Below are 16,298 nucleotides of genomic sequence, written 5' to 3' on the forward strand. Positions count from 1 at the left end.
TGGGGGTTCAGAGCAACCCCAAAGTCACCACACCAGCAGCTCAGGGCCGGTCAGGTGCAGAGTTCAAAGTGGTGCCCAAAACACATAGGCTAGAATGGAGAGAAGGGGGTGCCCCGGTTCCGGTCTGCTTGCAGGTAAGTACCCGCGTCTTCGGAGGGCAGACCAGAGGGGTTTTGTAGGGCACCGGGGGGGACACAAGTCCACACAGAAATTTCACCCTCAGCAGCGCGGGGGCGGCCGGGTGCAGTGTAGAAACAAGCGTCGGGTTTTCAATGTTAGTCTATGAGAGATCTCGGGATCTCTTCAGCGCTGCAGGCAGGCAAGGGGGGGATTCCTCGGGGAAACCTCCACTTGGGCAAGGGAGAGGGACTCCTGGGGGTCACTTCTCCAGTGAAAGTCCGGTCCTTCAGGTCCTGGGGGCTGCGGGTGCAGGGTCTCTCCCAGGCGTCGGGACTTTAGGTTCAAAGAGTCGCGGTCAGGGGAAGCCTCGGGATTCCCTCTGCAGGCGGCGCTGTGGGGGCTCAGGGGGGACAGGTTTTGGTACTCACAGTATCAGAGTAGTCCTGGGGTCCCTCCTGAGGTGTTGGATCGCCACCAGCCGAGTCGGGGTCGCCGGGTGCAGTGTTGCAAGTCTCACGCTTCTTGCGGGGAGCTTGCAGGGTTCTTTAAAGCTGCTGGAAACGAAGTTGCAGCTTTTCTTGGAGCAGGTCCGCTGTCCTCGGGAGTTTCTTGTCTTTTCGAAGCAGGGGCAGTCCTCAGAGGATGTCGAGGTCGCTGGTCCCTTTGGAAGGCGTCGCTGGAGCAGGATCTTTGGAAGGCAGGAGACAGGCCGGTGAGTTTCTGGAGCCAAGGCAGTTGTCGTCTTCTGGTCTTCCGCTGCAGGGGTTTTCAGCTAGGCAGTCCTTCTTCTTGTAGTTGCAGGAATCTAATTTTCTAGGGTTCAGGGTAGCCCTTAAATACTAAATTTAAGGGCGTGTTTAGGTCTGGGGGGTTAGTAGCCAATGGCTACTAACCCTGAGGGTGGGTACACCCTCTTTGTGCCTCCTCCCAAGGGGAGGGGGTCACAATCCTAACCCTATTGGGGGAATCCTCCATCTGCAAGATGGAGGATTTCTAAAAGTTAGAGTCACCTCAGCTCAGGACACCTTAGGGGCTGTCCTGACTGGCCAGTGACGACTCCTTGTTATTCTCATTATTTTCTCCGGCCTTGCCGCCAAAAGTGGGGCCTGGCCGGAGGGGGCGGGCAACTCCACTAGCTGGAGTGTCCTGCTGGGTTGGCACAAAGGAGGTGAGCCTTTGAGGCTCACCGCCAGGTGTGACAATTCCTGCCTGGGAGAGGTGTTAGCATCTCCACCCAGTGCAGGCTTTGTTACTGGCCTCAGAGTGACAAAGGCACTCTCCCCATGGGGCCAGCAACATGTCTCGGTTTGTGGCAGGCTGCTAAAACTAGTCAGCCTACACAGGTAGTCGGTTAAGTTTCAGGGGGCACCTCTAAGGTGCCCTCTGGGGTGTATTTTACAATAAAATGTACACTGGCATCAGTGTGCATTTATTGTGCTGAGAAGTTTGATACCAAACTTCCCAGTTTTCAGTGTAGCCATTATGGTGCTGTGGAGTTCGTGTTTGACAGACTCCCAGACCATATACTCTTATGGCTACCCTGCACTTACAATGTCTAAGGTTTTGTTTAGACACTGTAGGGGTCCCCTGCTCATGCACTGGTACCCTCACCTATGGTATAGTGCACCCTGCCTTAGGGCTGTAAGGCCTGCTAGAGGGGTGTCTTACCTATACTGCATAGGCAGTGAGAGGCTGGCATGGCACCCTGAGGGGAGTGCCATGTCGACTTACTCGTTTTGTCCTCACTAGCACACACAAGCTGGTAAGCAGTGTGTCTGTGCTGAGTGAGAGGTCTCCAGGGTGGCATAAGACATGCTGCAGCCCTTAGAGACCTTCCTTGGCATCAGGGCCCTTGGTACTAGAGGTACCAGTTACAAGGGACTTATCTGGATGCCAGGGTCTGCCAATTGTGGATACAAAAGTACAGGTTAGGGAAAGAACACTGGTGCTGGGGCCTGGTTAGCAGGCCTCAGCACACTTTCAATTGTAAACATAGCATCAGCAAAGGCAAAAAGTCAGGGGGCAACCATGCCAAGGAGGCATTTCCTTACACAGGCTTCCTGGGAGGAGGGAGGGTGCATGTGAATCTGCAGCACTACATGCCACGAACAAATGTACACTGGGTAAGTGACATTCTCCGTTCAATGGCATGTGTGGCTGCAGATACACATGCTATGCATAGACTCCAAAGCAGTTGCTCTCACCCAAAAAATGTGGTGGCTAGCCTGTAGGAGTTGGAGTTGTTTTAAATAATGTTCTTAAGACAGCTTGACCAACAGTGGCCTGTTGCTTTGAAAATACATCTACACAGTAATGGTTTGTAAATGTATGTGGTGTAGATCATGTGAGCTTTGTATGTGTGTGCCATTCGTACGTTTCCTAAAAATGCCATAGATGCACCTTTTTTCCTAGTGGAATGAGCTTTAGCTGTGATTAAGAGTTGTTGTTTTGCCTTAATGTAACATGTTTGGATACATTTAACAATTCATCTAGCTAATCCTTGTTTAGAGATAGGATTACCTTTAAGTGGCTGTTGAAAGGCAAATAAAAGTGGTTTCGTTTTTCTAAATTTGTTTGTTCTATCCACATAATACATTAGAGCTCTTTTAAGGTCATGAGTGTCAAGGGCTCTTTCTGTGGTTGAATCTGGCTGTGGGAAGAAGACTGGCAATTCCAATGTTTGCTTTATGTGAAAAGGGGATACGACCTTTGGCAGAAATTTTGGATTAGTTCTAAGTACAACTTTATGTTTGTGTACTTGGAAAAAAAGGTTCCTCGAGAGTGAATGCCTGTATTTCACTAACTCATCTTAATGAAGTAAATAGCTACTAGGAAAGCAACTTTCCAAGTTAGAAATTGAATCTCACAGGCATGTATGGATTTAAAAGGCGGGCCCATTAGTCTTGTGAGTACAATATTCAGATTCCAAGCAGGAACTGGTGGTGTTCTAGGTGGAACAATATGTTTTAGTCCTTCCATGAAGGCTTTAATAAATGGAACTCTAAAGAGAGAGGTATGTTGTATAGTCTGCAAATATGCTGATTTGGCAGTAAGATGAATTTTAATAGATGAGAAAGCTAAATTTGACTTCTGTAAATGAAGTAGGTAGCATACAATATCTTGTATTGGTGCTGTAAGTGGGTCAGTATTTTTAGATTGACAGTAATAAACAAATTATTTCCATTTGTTAGTTGCAGGCTTGCGTGCTTGTTTGAGAACTTCCATGCATTCTAATGATAGTTGCAAGTATCCAAATTCTATGACTTCAGGAGCCAAATTGCTAAGTTGAGAGCACTGGGATTGGGATGTCTGATTTGTCCTTTGTTTTGTGTTACCAAATCTGGTCTGTTTGGAAGTTTGTAGTGAGGTACTACTGACAGGTCCTAGTAGTGTTGTGTACCAATGTTATCGTGCCCATGTGGGGGTTATGAGTATCATGGTGAGAGGTCTGACACAGTTAGTTGACCAGAAATGGAAGTAGTGGGAAAGGGGGCAAAGCATAGGCAAATATCCCTTACCAGTTGATCCATAGAGCATTGCCCTTGGACAGAGGGTGTGGGTGTCTGGATGCAAAGTTTTGGCATCTTGCGTTTTCGCTTGTTGCGAATAGGTCTATTTCTGGTGTCCCCCACTTTTGAAAGTACTGATGAAGTACCTTGCGCGCTTGCAATTCTGAACAGATTGGAGCCGCCAACGTTTGGGCAGGCTCTAATTTTCGGGTCCTCCGGAGTATCTCTGTCTAATTATATACAATGACACCTTTGTTCAGAATTGCAAGCGCGCACATTTACACAGCGTGGATGACTTACCAAGGTCCTTTGGATTCCTTCTCTCACAAATACACACAACATTAACTTACTTTCAGTGTACATTACCTTGTGACACCCGAACTAGAATCTTCACTACGCACTTATTGGGATACATCTGTTTTTATCTTTTTCCTAAATTGGATTTTCTACCTATGTGTCTACAGTCTAGCCATGTGTGACGAAACACATGTTGGCTGTGCCTATTGACTTATAACTATCGACACAAATAAATATCCCTCTGGAAGACGAAGAAGAGGACTATATCATCCATCAACAGATTTGACTTACCAAAGTTTACACTTGTATTTCATTACTGTATTTGCTCTGTGTGTGCTGTGGTCGTATTTATCCATTTTACTTAGTGTATACTTGTATGCACTTTTTTTCTGCCTTGGGGTAGTAGGGCACCTGACCACCTTCACCGCTTGTGAACTAACGTATTATATGCACCAAGTTTGGACTACACTTGGAGGTGCAGTAGCTTATACCATTACTACCTATTTAGATTGGTTTCATTTGCTTTTGTGCCTGCATGCTTGTGTGGTGTTCTCACCCCTGTTCTTCCCTCACTGTCTTAGGCCTTAATTCAGAGCAAGCTTTGCAGGTCTACGTAGCGTGGTCCCTCCGCAGGCAGAGGTTGCAAATTTTCAGTGCCACTGGAGACAGAATCTAAAGGGGTATTTTCCATGTCTTGGGCAGTTCTCTCACCCCTATTTATTCATTCTCTGACTGGAGACTGCGTAATTTGTCGACCATGCAGTGTCCTCCTTTTAACTTTCAGTATTCTCACTTTCTTTGGATTGCTTTCTTCGGTTTTCTGGTCGATGAACTAAGTTTGTTGTGAAACTTCTCTACCCCTTTGGGGCTTCACTAGCTAGTTCCAGAACAAACAGTGGAAAAAAAAAATCTAAAGATGGAGTCCATGCACAGGGGCTTTCACAGCATACATCTAACGTTTGAGGAGGATGGGAATAGCACCAAATGGCTACAGACTACACCCCAAAAAATATTTTTTTTAAAGAATGGAAAGAGGACGAACAAGAAGATTCCAGACCCAACCACTAGATGGCGAATGATGCACAGCTTGTGAAAACCGAAAGGGATTTATGCTGCAAAACAAACTTCCAGGGGAAGGATCCTGGGTAGTGACTGCAAAGCATTTGTGTCATCAGCAAGGTGAATTGAAAGGCCATAATCATGTGCCATCTGATATCTGTACCTGTAGAGTAGAAGCTGCACAAAACAGTATCCAATGGAAATAGAGCTGAATTACAATAAGATACCTTTCCTGATACATACAAGAATCCATGCTGTGGAACTTCAACTATTTCACAAGTAGGCAATGCGTGTACAGGTGTGTCATTGTCATCCTGGAAAAAATACTCAGTCACCACTACAATTCATGTTATGTATATATCCTATATTTTTCTTTACACTACAAACCCCATTAAGAGTTCTTGCAAAATACAGCCTGTATTATCAGGAAGGAGCCTAAATATACAGAAAGAAACACTGGCACAACATGTAGGTGGAAAAGCAATGTGCACTTAGGTCTGGGACACGGCTAGTCTTGAATAAAAGAAAATCAATGCGGTTTCAGGTTCCTCTGGAACATGGCGCCTTGCTATTGAAGTGCCTCTGGTAAACAATTCAACAGGTAAAATGTACATTCCTTAGGCATCCAACAATTACTACTCCCTTTAGAAATGAACAGTTTATTTCTCACAATCCAAGCAAACCTGAGCAGCATGGTTTATAACCTTATGTTCACTTACCCCAAAAAACACTCAAAACCCCAGGCATGCACTATTGCCTGAGACTTTAATAATTCAGATTAAAGTCTTAATTGTGACATTTATTCCACAAAAGCATGTATATGCATTTTGTGCACCATCTCAGCATTCCTAGCTTGTCTTAAGTTACATACAAACTATGGTTTTGAAAGGCATCTAAATATTAAACCAAAAAAGATGATCAGCAGCTACTCACCTGGGGGATGTTGACAAGCAGGCTTGTATTGGGCACATTAGCAACCCGGATAAGACCCTGCTGGATAATACGCTGACCCTGAATTTGTACACTTGGTACAGATGCCCGAGGTGCTAACAGCAGAGGCGGGGGGCCCGTGCTGGAGTGCTGTCGGATGCTGGGGATCTGCTGCTGTGAGACAGAGACTGGCTGCTTCCAAAGGGCATAATTAATTAAACAATAGGAAAGAAAACCAAAATGGTGAAATTAGCAAACCAACATTTACTTAATGCAGACATGATTACAAACAATGTCTTAACTGCCATGAGCAAATATCAGAAAACTAAGCATACACATTAAAAAGTAATCGTACACATTTTCTATAACACTTATTAATGGTCAATCAAGTTTTTAAATTGTCTGCTTGTGAAGACTGAAGAGCCACAAATTCTATGACTCATCAATCAGTACATAGATCTGTGACTAAGCTTTAATTACTTTAACTTTTTGTTGAAGTATATTCGTAACAACTCAGATTCACGATCATCTGTCACCATCGTGATAGATTCTGCAGCCTAGCAAACTAGTTCGAAGTGAGGTACGATTTAGGTTCCCCATTTGATTGGGTTGCCTGTTAAAACATGTTTCAAAGATGTGCAACTTTGGGATTTTATGACCTATGGGGAGCACTGTACCCTTAAAGAAGCAATTGTTCTGTCTACAGCATTACATCTATCATAGATGCAGTCGTCCGACTGTAAACCTCTGCAATCAGTGTTAGCACAACAGTGTACCATTAGTCACAAAAGCAGCGTTAGCAGCCCAAGACTACATAACAAAGCTGCCTCATATGAGACCCAAACTGCAGAACTCTCAGCACTGCCTTTGACAGAGGCTTCCCAGCTGCCAGATTTTCTACTACATGTTCAGTGATAAGGAATCCTCCTCAACTCTGTCTCCATTTGATTTTTTATAAGTGTTTTTCACCTAGATTTCCAATTCTACAGCGTTTGCTCTACTTACTAGAAGTAAGGCACTATTCTGCCTCATTTTTGTCAATGGATGCTTTTGCAATGGTAAAGGCCGTTTAGGGTCAAACTTCTGGTCAGCTATCGCAGGGTAGGCAAACAAGAAGAGCAAACCTAGATGCATACGCAGAAAACAGAGGGGAAGGTCTCCAAGTCCAGAGTTGCTACTGAACTTTGTTTTGCCTGCAGCATCGGCTTTATCAAGTTGTAAAACATCAACAGCTGATTGAGACTTCTAGCAGCAGATTCCTTACCTTTGAATTTCCCCAACCCTCAGACTAGATCTGAAAGATTTTGTGAGCAGTAAGCCTGTGCGCCAGTCGGCTCAGCGCAGCGTTTTCCACACCAGAAGTGGCATCTGCGTCACCTATACAGGTACCATGTCTAAGCGCTCATGTCAGTCCTTTTCTTTCTGTGCCAGTTAGTGCAGATCCAGAGAGAGTTACCCCTCCCACTTTTTGACGTTTTGTCAACCCTTTTGAAGTGTTTTCCTTCTGGTGTGCTGAAGGGATGTCTTTGAGAAAGACTTTAAACTGTGTGGCGCCAGTCACTGCGCCATGTCAATTACGGACCCACACCTCGTCTGTTGTAGGAAAGTACCCTCTTTTTTTGGCATGATTAAGTCCACTTTTTACCTGCTGTCAGTGTGTTTTTACTGTTTTCACTGGGATCCTGCTAACCAGGACCCCAGAGACTGTGCTCTCCTCCCTCTAATTTTGGTTGCTTAGGACTTAACACACCCCACAATTGGCTTACTGGTGCCCCCATATAAGTCCCTAGTATATGGAACTTAAGTACTGAGGCATTGGGGCACCAGGGATTGACCATGGGCTGCAGCATGTATTGTGCCACCCATGATAGCCCATGCAAAATTTGTCTGCTGGCCGGCCCTTTCAGTCTGGGTGAAAAGGTGCATGCAACAGGTCACTGCAAGTCACTCCATGGTAGGCCCTCCTAGCCTGGAGGGCAGGGTGCAGGTAACTGTGTGTGAGAGCACCCTGGCATGAGCAGAGGGGCCCCTACAAACTCCAGCTCCATTACACTGGACTTCGCAAGTGCAGGGAAGCCAGTTTACTCATGTACTGAACACAGGTGTGTCCAGCTACATAATTCTAACTCCGAAACTGGGCATGATTGGAATCAAACATGTCGGAATTATACCCGTTGCCAGTATTGGTTGTATAATTCCATGCACTCTGGGGGCTCCTTAGAGGACCCCCAGTATTGCTCCTACTAGTCTTCTGGGCAGCTCGCGCCGCTGTCACCCCTCAGACAGGTTTCTGCCCTCCTGCAGTTCAACCAGCTCAGGCAGAGGAAGGAACAAAGGATTTCCTGTTGGAGATGTACGTAACACCCTCCCCCTTGGTAGCCTCCCCAAGCCACCGGTATGCTTTGAAGGGCACGTTTGGTGCCCTCCTTGCATAAACTGGTTTGCACCAGTCCAGGGACCCCAGGTCCCTGCTCTGGCAGGGAACTGGACACCAGAAAGGGGAGTGACCACTCCCCTGTCCATCACCACCCCAGGGGGTGGTGCCCAGAGCTCCTCCAGATGGCCACTTGGTTCTGCCATCTTGAATCCAAGGTGGGCAGAGGTCCCTGGGAGGATCTGAGTGGCCAGGTCAGGCAGGTGACTTCACAGCCCCATCATGATAGTCGGTCACCCTGCTAGGTGACCAATCCCCCCTCCTGGGCTATTTAAGGTCTTCCCTCATGGGTGGGCCCTCAGATTCGATGTGCAATATTCGAGCAGGTCTCCTCTGCATCGTTTACTTTATCTTATGGCCACCGGGACTGCAAATGGACCCTCCAGGAACAGACAATCTGCAACTCCAGCGACGACTCAGCTTTGCAACATGGTTTCTCTGGCTCTTTCGAGCAACTGCAACATTTCCCTGGCTGTGCATCCCACGAGGGCGATAAGTCTTCAGCCTGCACAAGAAGTAAGACCGAATCTCCCTTGGAGTGAAGGAGTCACTCGCCCCTGCATCCGCAGACACAAACTGTAACCATGACCAGCTGCATTGATCCTCTCTGCTCTGGAACTGTGTGGATCCTGCATCACAGCTGGTGGTCTGGAGTGTTCCCATGGGTCCTCTCAATCGGCTGTCCAACTCTGGAGATCAGCCCTTGCCTCTCCTTGCAGGACCGCAAGTACCCCTGTGTAAATGTGACTCTTGAAGCTATCAAGGCTTGTTTGTTCCTCTTCGAAGGGATCTTCAGGATCAGTGTAGTCCCGGCCCCCAGCACTCCTTCCTGCAAAGCAGTTTCCTGCCTGCTACTCCAGCGAAATGGGACTCCTCTTCAGGTGTGCTGAGTGGACCTCACTGCAACTCCTGTGCCTCCTGCCAGTGGGTTGCCTATGGGGGCTGTCTCCTCTTCTTGTGACTCTCCCAGCTGCTGAGGGTCACCCTAGACTACCCTCTTTGGGTCGAGTCCCCTGGACCTTGCTGGTCCTCTTCGGCTTTGCAAAACCTTCTTCTCAGACTCCTGCGTTTGACAAGGCTTGTTGGTGGTTTTTCAGCACCACTGACCAACTGCATCACGACCACCAATGTGGGACATCACTTACATCACTTCTGGAACTCCTCTTCTGCTCCTGTGTTGCACTGCTGACTTTACTCATCCACCGTCAACCTGGTCCTGCACCCACAGAAGGGTGGGTAGTGGCTCCTGCCACAGCCGGACACACCCATCATGAACTGGACTTGGTCCTCTTCCTTTGCAGGTCCTCTTCTGTCAGGATCCACTTTTGGTTTCTTCCACTCTTGTCTGGGTCTTACACAGTCCTTTTCCAAAGTCCTTCTGTTGGTTGTGGGGCAATCCAGATACCTACCTCTGCTCTCCTGGTCGCTGGGGGTAACTCTGGTACTCACCTCTTGGGGTTCCTAGTTCCTCCAGCTCCCTTCTACGGATCCCACTTCCTTGGATGGGGGACTGCCTTTCACATTTTTAGTATATAGTTTGGCACTCCCCTAGGGCCCTCAATATTTGCTATTGCTTTTACCAATGTCTATTGCTTTCTATGCTATTTACTGATTGCTAATGTGTATGTAATGGTGTGTTTACTTACCTCCAGTTAGGGTATTGCCTATACAGTATTTTAGTTTTTGTATTATCATAATAAAGTTCATTTATTTTTGTAACACTGTGCTTTTTTCATGTGAGTAAGTGCTGGTGTGACTACAGTGGTATTGCATAAGCTTTGCAGGTCTCTTAGATAAGTCCTGGATATGGACCAGTGTGAGGAAATGGGAGATGCCAGTGGACTGGACATGTCGCCAGATATCGGCATGTTTTTTACCTCTACCGTGGCTATGGAGGAGGGAGGGAGATGCTATGCTATGGTGGTGAAGAATGTAGCTGAAGTCCTAGACCTCAAGTTGCCCTTGGTGGCAGTCAACACTAACATCTTGACAGATGTGCGGCAACCAGCAGCTTTTTCCTCCGAACCCCTGCTCCCTTTTCATCAAAGCCCTCACTGACGTCCTTCCGGGTCCCTGGTCCAAACCCAGCATAGCAGTTCCACTGAACAGGACGATTGCCTGCTGCCATTGTCTTGCGCCCCCCCCACCCAGGAGATCAAACTTCCTCACCCAACACCCTACTCTGGAGAACTTGCCATTCCCTCCCAAACAGTTAAGTATAGAAGAGCTGCAGCAAAGTTTACTACTCGCTGGCGGTTTGGACATGCCTGACTCGCTGTGCAGATTGGTTTCGATGACTGGCACTCAGACACCAGGCCTGGCTAAGAGCGTCTGACTTTTCAGGGATTGTCCAGGCTTCCCTCATGTACCTGCCCTTTGATGGTAATGGTCTCTTTGGAGACGAGGCAGACGCGGTACTTGAGTGCTTTAAGGACTCGCTGGCTATGGCTAAATCCTTGGGCTTCTCAGCTGCCCCAGGTCATTCCCAGTCTGCTTTTTGCTCCTTTCATGGTTACAGAGGGGGCACTTAACCCCACAAGCCCTATCCCAGAGCCACCATCCTGAGCAAGCTTCCCAGCCTCTGGGTGGGCTAGGGCACAGCTCCCATTAACCCTGTGGGTCAGGTAACTAACTAGCGGTCTGCTGCAAACACCACCACCCCGGCGGCAACAGCCTCCATATCCTCCTAATCTTGCCCTTTTAGCTCATGAGTGCCCAGTTGGTGGCAGAATCCATCATCCACCACCAGTGGCAGTCCATAACATCAGACAGCTGAGCCCTACAGATCATTTAGAGGGGCTACTCTCTTCCCCTTCCAATCTTCCCCTCCCTCAATGCCTCCATCTTTCGAATGGCTAACGGAGGATCATTTGTCCTACCTCCGCAAGGAAGTAGTCATGGCTCAAATGGCCAAGGAAGCCATAGAGGCTTCTGCAGCCAGAAGTAGGCTATGGTTGCTATTCATGCTACTTTCCGGTTCCCAAACAGGAGCAGGGTCTTCATCCTGTCCTTGATCTACGAACCCTCAAACTCTTCTTCAAAAAGGAGAAGAGTAAGATGCTCACATTGGCTTAGGTCTGGTCTGCTTCAGACCCAGGAAACTGGATGTAAGAGTTGGACTTGCAGGATGCCTACTTTCAAATCCCCATTGTGGCTGGTGATTGGCACTACCTGCGGTTTTTACTCTAGTCCGTAAGCACTATCAGTTCAGCGTGGTTCCCTTTGGCCTTACCAGAGCCCCTCGGGTATTCACCAAGGTGATGGCAGTGGTCACAGCTCATCTGTGGAGATCAGGGGTGCCCATCTTCCCCCTATCTTGATGACTGGCTGTTGAAGGCAGCTTCACCCCAGCCTGTTTCCCACCGCCAGATTACGGCAAACCTCCTACATTCGCTGAGGTTCACTATCAACATGTCAAAGTCGCATCAAATCCCTCCTCAGATTCTACCTTTTATCAGAGCTGTTCTAGATACAGTGCAGTTTCAGACTTGCACTCCCGAGCAGCGATTCTAGGATATTCACGGATGACACTGCTATTTGGTGTTGCAACAGAGTGGTGTGTGGTCGTGGATCCTTTGTCAAGAGGCTCTGGGTCTCTGGACATGGCTGGAACAGCAGGACATATCCCTGGTGGTGCAACAGCTAGCAGGTTCCCTTAATGCCTGAGCAGACGAACTCCACTGTCGAAGCCTAGCAGGTTACGAGTGACATCTCCATCCGGAGGTGGCTCAAGGTCCGTCAGCAGTGAGGAAAGCCTGGAGTAGCTCTCTTACCCTCTGCCTAGAACATGCATTGTCAGCAGTTTTGCGTGTTGGGGTTTCCAAGGCAGCTTACGCTCAGAGATGCTTTTTATCTCGAGTGGAACTCAGGCCTCCTGTATGCTTTTCCAGCCATACTACTCCTTCCCAGAGTTCTCAAGATGAGGAACGACTGGGCACCGAGTCAACCTTGTGGCTCTGGACTGGGCTCGGAGTCTGGTATCCCGAGCTTCCTTACACGAGTGTCAATCCTCCGATCCGGCTGGCCTTTCAGGAGGGTCTTTTGTCACAGCAGCAGGGGAGGGTTCTCTACTCAAACCTGTCAACTCTCAGCTTTCTTGTGTGGACATTGAGCAGTGACAGTGGACAGTGACAGTGGACAGCTGTCCTCCCGAAGTCTGCAATGTTATTCTGGCAGCCAGGCGTTCCTCCCTGCTGATGGATGAAATTTGTATCATATTGTACAGAAAAGTGCATGACCCATGCTTCCCTTTCTAATGTTCTACTTTTTATTCTTACCCTTGCTCAGCAAGGCTCTGCTTTGCGCACTTGGAATGGTTATCTTTCAACTATGTCTGCCTTCTTGGACTGCTTGACCAACGATCTTTATTTAAGTCACTGTAAAGAAATGGCTCCCTGTTGCAGTTACCCCCCACTTTTTGCCTGATACTGATGCTGACTTGACTGAGAAGAGTGCTGGGACCCTGCTAACCAGGCCCCAGCACCAGTGTTCCTTCACCTAAAATGTACCATTGTATCCACAATTGGCACACCCTGGCATTCAGATAAGTCCCTTGTAACTGGTACTTCTAGTACCAAGGGCCCTGATGCCAAGGAAGGTCTCTAAGGGCTGCAGCATGTCTTATGCCACCCTAGAGACCCCTCACTCAGCACAGACACACTGCTTACAAGCCTGTGTGTGCTAGTGAGAACAAAATGAGTAAGTCGACATGGCACTCCCCTCAGGGTGCCATGCCAGCCTCTCACTGCCTATGCAGTATAGGTAAGACACCCCTCTAGCAGGCCTTACAGCCCTAAGGCAGGGTGCACTATACCATAGGTGAGGGTACCAGTGCATGAGCACTTTGCCCCTACAGTGTCTAAACAAAACCTTAGACATTGTAAGTGCAGGGTAGCCATAAGAGTATATGGTCTGGGAGTCTGTTTTACACGAACTCCACAGCACCATAATGGCTACACTGAAAACTGGGAAGTTTGGTATCAAACTTCTCAGCACAATAAATGCACACTGATGCCAGTGTACATTTTATTGCAAAACACACCCCAGAGGGCACCTTAGAGGTGCCCCCTGAAACTTAACCGACTGTCTGTGTAGGCTGACTAGTTCTAGCAGCCTGCCACAAACCGAGACATGTTGCTGGCCCCATGGGGAGAGTGCCTTTGTCACTCTGAGGCCAGTAACAAAGCCTGCACTGGGTGGAGATGCTAACACCTCTCCCAGGCAGGAATTGTCACACCTGGCGGTGAGCCTCAAAGGCTCACCTCCTTTGTGCCAACCCAGCAGGACACTCAAGCTAGTGGAGTTGCCCGCCCCCTCCGGCCAGGCCCCACTTTTGGCGGCAAGGCCGGAGAAAATAATGAGAAAAACAAGGAGGAGTCACTGGCCAGTCAGGACAGCCCCTAAGGTGTCCTGAGCTGAAGTGACTCTAACTTTTAGAAATCCTCCATCTTGCAGATGGAGGATTCCCCCAATAGGGTTAGGATTGTGACCCCCTCCCCTTGGGAGGAGGCACAAAGAGGGTGTACCCACCCTCAGGGCTAGTAGCCATTGGCTACTAACCCCCCAGACCTAAACACGCCCTTAAATTTAGTATTTAAGGGCTACCCTGAACCCTAGAAAATTAGATTCCTGCAACTACAAGAAGAAGGACTGCCCAGCTGAAAACCCCTGCAGCGGAAGACCAGAAGACGACAACTGCCTTGGCTCCAGAAACTCACCGGCCTGTCTCCTGCCTTCCAAAGATCCTGCTCCAGCGACGCCTTCCAAATGGACCAGCGACCTCGACATCCTCTGAGGACTGCCCCTGCTTCGAAAAGACAAGAAACTCCCGAGGACAGCGGACCTGCTCCAAGAAAAGCTGCAACTTTGTTTCCAGCAGCTTTAAAGAACCCTGCAAGCTCCCCGCAAGAAGCGTGAGACTTGCCACACTGCACCCGGCGACCCCGACTCGGCTGGTGGCGATCCAACACCTCAGGAGGGACCCCAGGACTACTCTGATACTGTGAGTACCAAAACCTGTCCCCCCTGAGCCCCCACAGCGCCGCCTGCAAAGGGAATCCCGAGGCTTCCCCTGACCGCGACTCTTTGAACCTAAAGTCCCGACGCCTGGGAGAGACCCTGCACCCGCAGCCCCCAGGACCTGAAGGACCGGACTTTCACTGGAGGAGTGACCCCCAGGAGTCCCTCTCCCCCGCCCAAGTGGAGGTTTCCCCGAGGAATCCCCCCCTTGCCTGCCTGCAGCGCTGAAGAGATCCCGAGATCTCTCATAGACTAACATTGAAAACCCGACGCTTGTTTCTACACTGCACCCGGCCGCCCCCGCGCTGCTGAGGGTGAAATCTCGGTGTGGACTTGTGTCCCCCCCCGGTGCCCTACAAAACCCCCCTGGTCTGCCCTCCGAAGACGCGGGTACTTACCTGCAAGCAGACCGGAACCGGGGCACCCCCTTCTCTCCATTCTAGCCTATGTGTTTTGGGCACCACTTTGAACTCTGCACCTGACCGGCCCTGAGCTGCTGGTGTGGTGACTTTGGGGTTGCTCTGAACCCCCAACGGTGGGCTACCTTGGACCAAGAACTGAGCCCTGTAAGTGTCTTACTTACCTGGTTAACCTAACAAATACTTACCTCCCCTAGGAACTGTGAAAATTGCACTAAGTGTCCACTTTTAAAACAGCTATTTGTCAATAACTTGAAAAGTATACATGCAATTTTGATGATTTGAAGTTCCTAAAGTACCTACCTGCAATACCTTTCGAATGAGATATTACATGTAAAATTTGAACCTGTGGTTCTTAAAATAAACTAAGAAAAGATATTTTTCTATACAAAAACCTATTGGCTGGATTTGTCTCTGAGTGTGTGTACCACATTTATTGTCTATGTGTACGTACAACAGATGCTTAACACTACTCCTTGGATAAGCCTACTGCTCGACCACACTACCACAAAATAGAGCATTAGTATTATCTATTTTTACCACTATTTTACCTCTAAGGGGAACCCTTGGACTCTGTGCATGCTATTCCTTACTTTGAAATAGCACATACAGAGCCAACTTCCTACATTGGTGGATCAGCGGTGGGGTACAAGACTTTGCATTTGCTGGACTACTCAGCCAATACCTGATCACACGACAAATTCAAAAATTGTCATTAGAAATTGATTTTTGCAATTTGAAAAGTTTTCTAAATTCTTAAAAGACCTGCTAGGGCCTTGTGTTAGATCCTGTTTAGCATTTCTTTTAGAGTTTAAAAGTTTGTAAAAGTTTGAATTAGATTCTAGAACCAGTTGTAGATTCTTAAAAAGTATTCCAACTTTTAGAAGCAAAATGTCTAGCACAGATGTGACTGTGGTGGAACTCGACACCACACCTTACCTCCATCTTAAGATGAGGGAGCTAAGGTCACTCTGTAAAATAAAGAAAATAACAATGGGCCCCAAACCTACCAAAATACAGCTCCAGGAGCTTTTGGCAGAGTTTGAAAAGGCCAACCCCTCTGAGGGTGGCAACTCAGAGGAAGAGGATAGTGACTTGGAGGAAAATTCCCCCCTACCAGTCCTATCTAGGGAGAACAGGGTCCCTCAAACCCTGACTCCAAAAATAATAGTCAGAGATGCTGGTTCCCTCACAGGAGAGACCAACACCTCTGAAATCACTGAGGATAACTCCAGTGAAGATGACCCCCTGTTAGCCAGGATGGTCAAAAGATTGGCTTTGGAAAAGCAGCTCCTAGCCATAGAAAGGGAAAGAAAAGAGATGGGCCTAGGTCCCATCGATGGTGGCAGCAACTTAAATAGGGTCAGAGATTCTCCTGACATCCTAAAAATCCCCAAAGGGATTGTAACAAAATATGAAGATGGTGATGACATCACCAAATGGTTCACAGCTTTTGAGAGGGCTTGTGTAACCAGAAAAGTAAACAGATCTCACTGGGGTGCTCTCCTTTGG

General features: G+C 48.1%; 1 protein-coding gene across 6 annotated transcripts in view; it reads right to left on the reverse strand.

Annotated features, from left to right (window-relative positions):
* Nucleotides 1-16,298, reverse strand: part of GATAD2A (GATA zinc finger domain containing 2A) — a 268,346-nt gene that overhangs the window by 76,597 nt on the left and 175,451 nt on the right. For 5 of the 6 annotated variants that reach the window (XM_069215732.1, XM_069215734.1, XM_069215733.1 and 2 more), the window contains one exon: nt 5,919-6,110. In XM_069215732.1, coding sequence (XP_069071833.1) covers nt 5,919-6,110 — 192 coding nt within the window. The remainder of the gene's footprint in view (nt 1-5,918; nt 6,111-16,298) is intronic. The other variant, XM_069215736.1, reaches the window with a different exon arrangement.

The sequence above is a fragment of the Pleurodeles waltl genome, chromosome 12 (assembly GCF_031143425.1).
Source record: "Pleurodeles waltl isolate 20211129_DDA chromosome 12, aPleWal1.hap1.20221129, whole genome shotgun sequence".
Classification (NCBI taxonomy): domain Eukaryota; kingdom Metazoa; phylum Chordata; class Amphibia; order Caudata; family Salamandridae; genus Pleurodeles; species Pleurodeles waltl.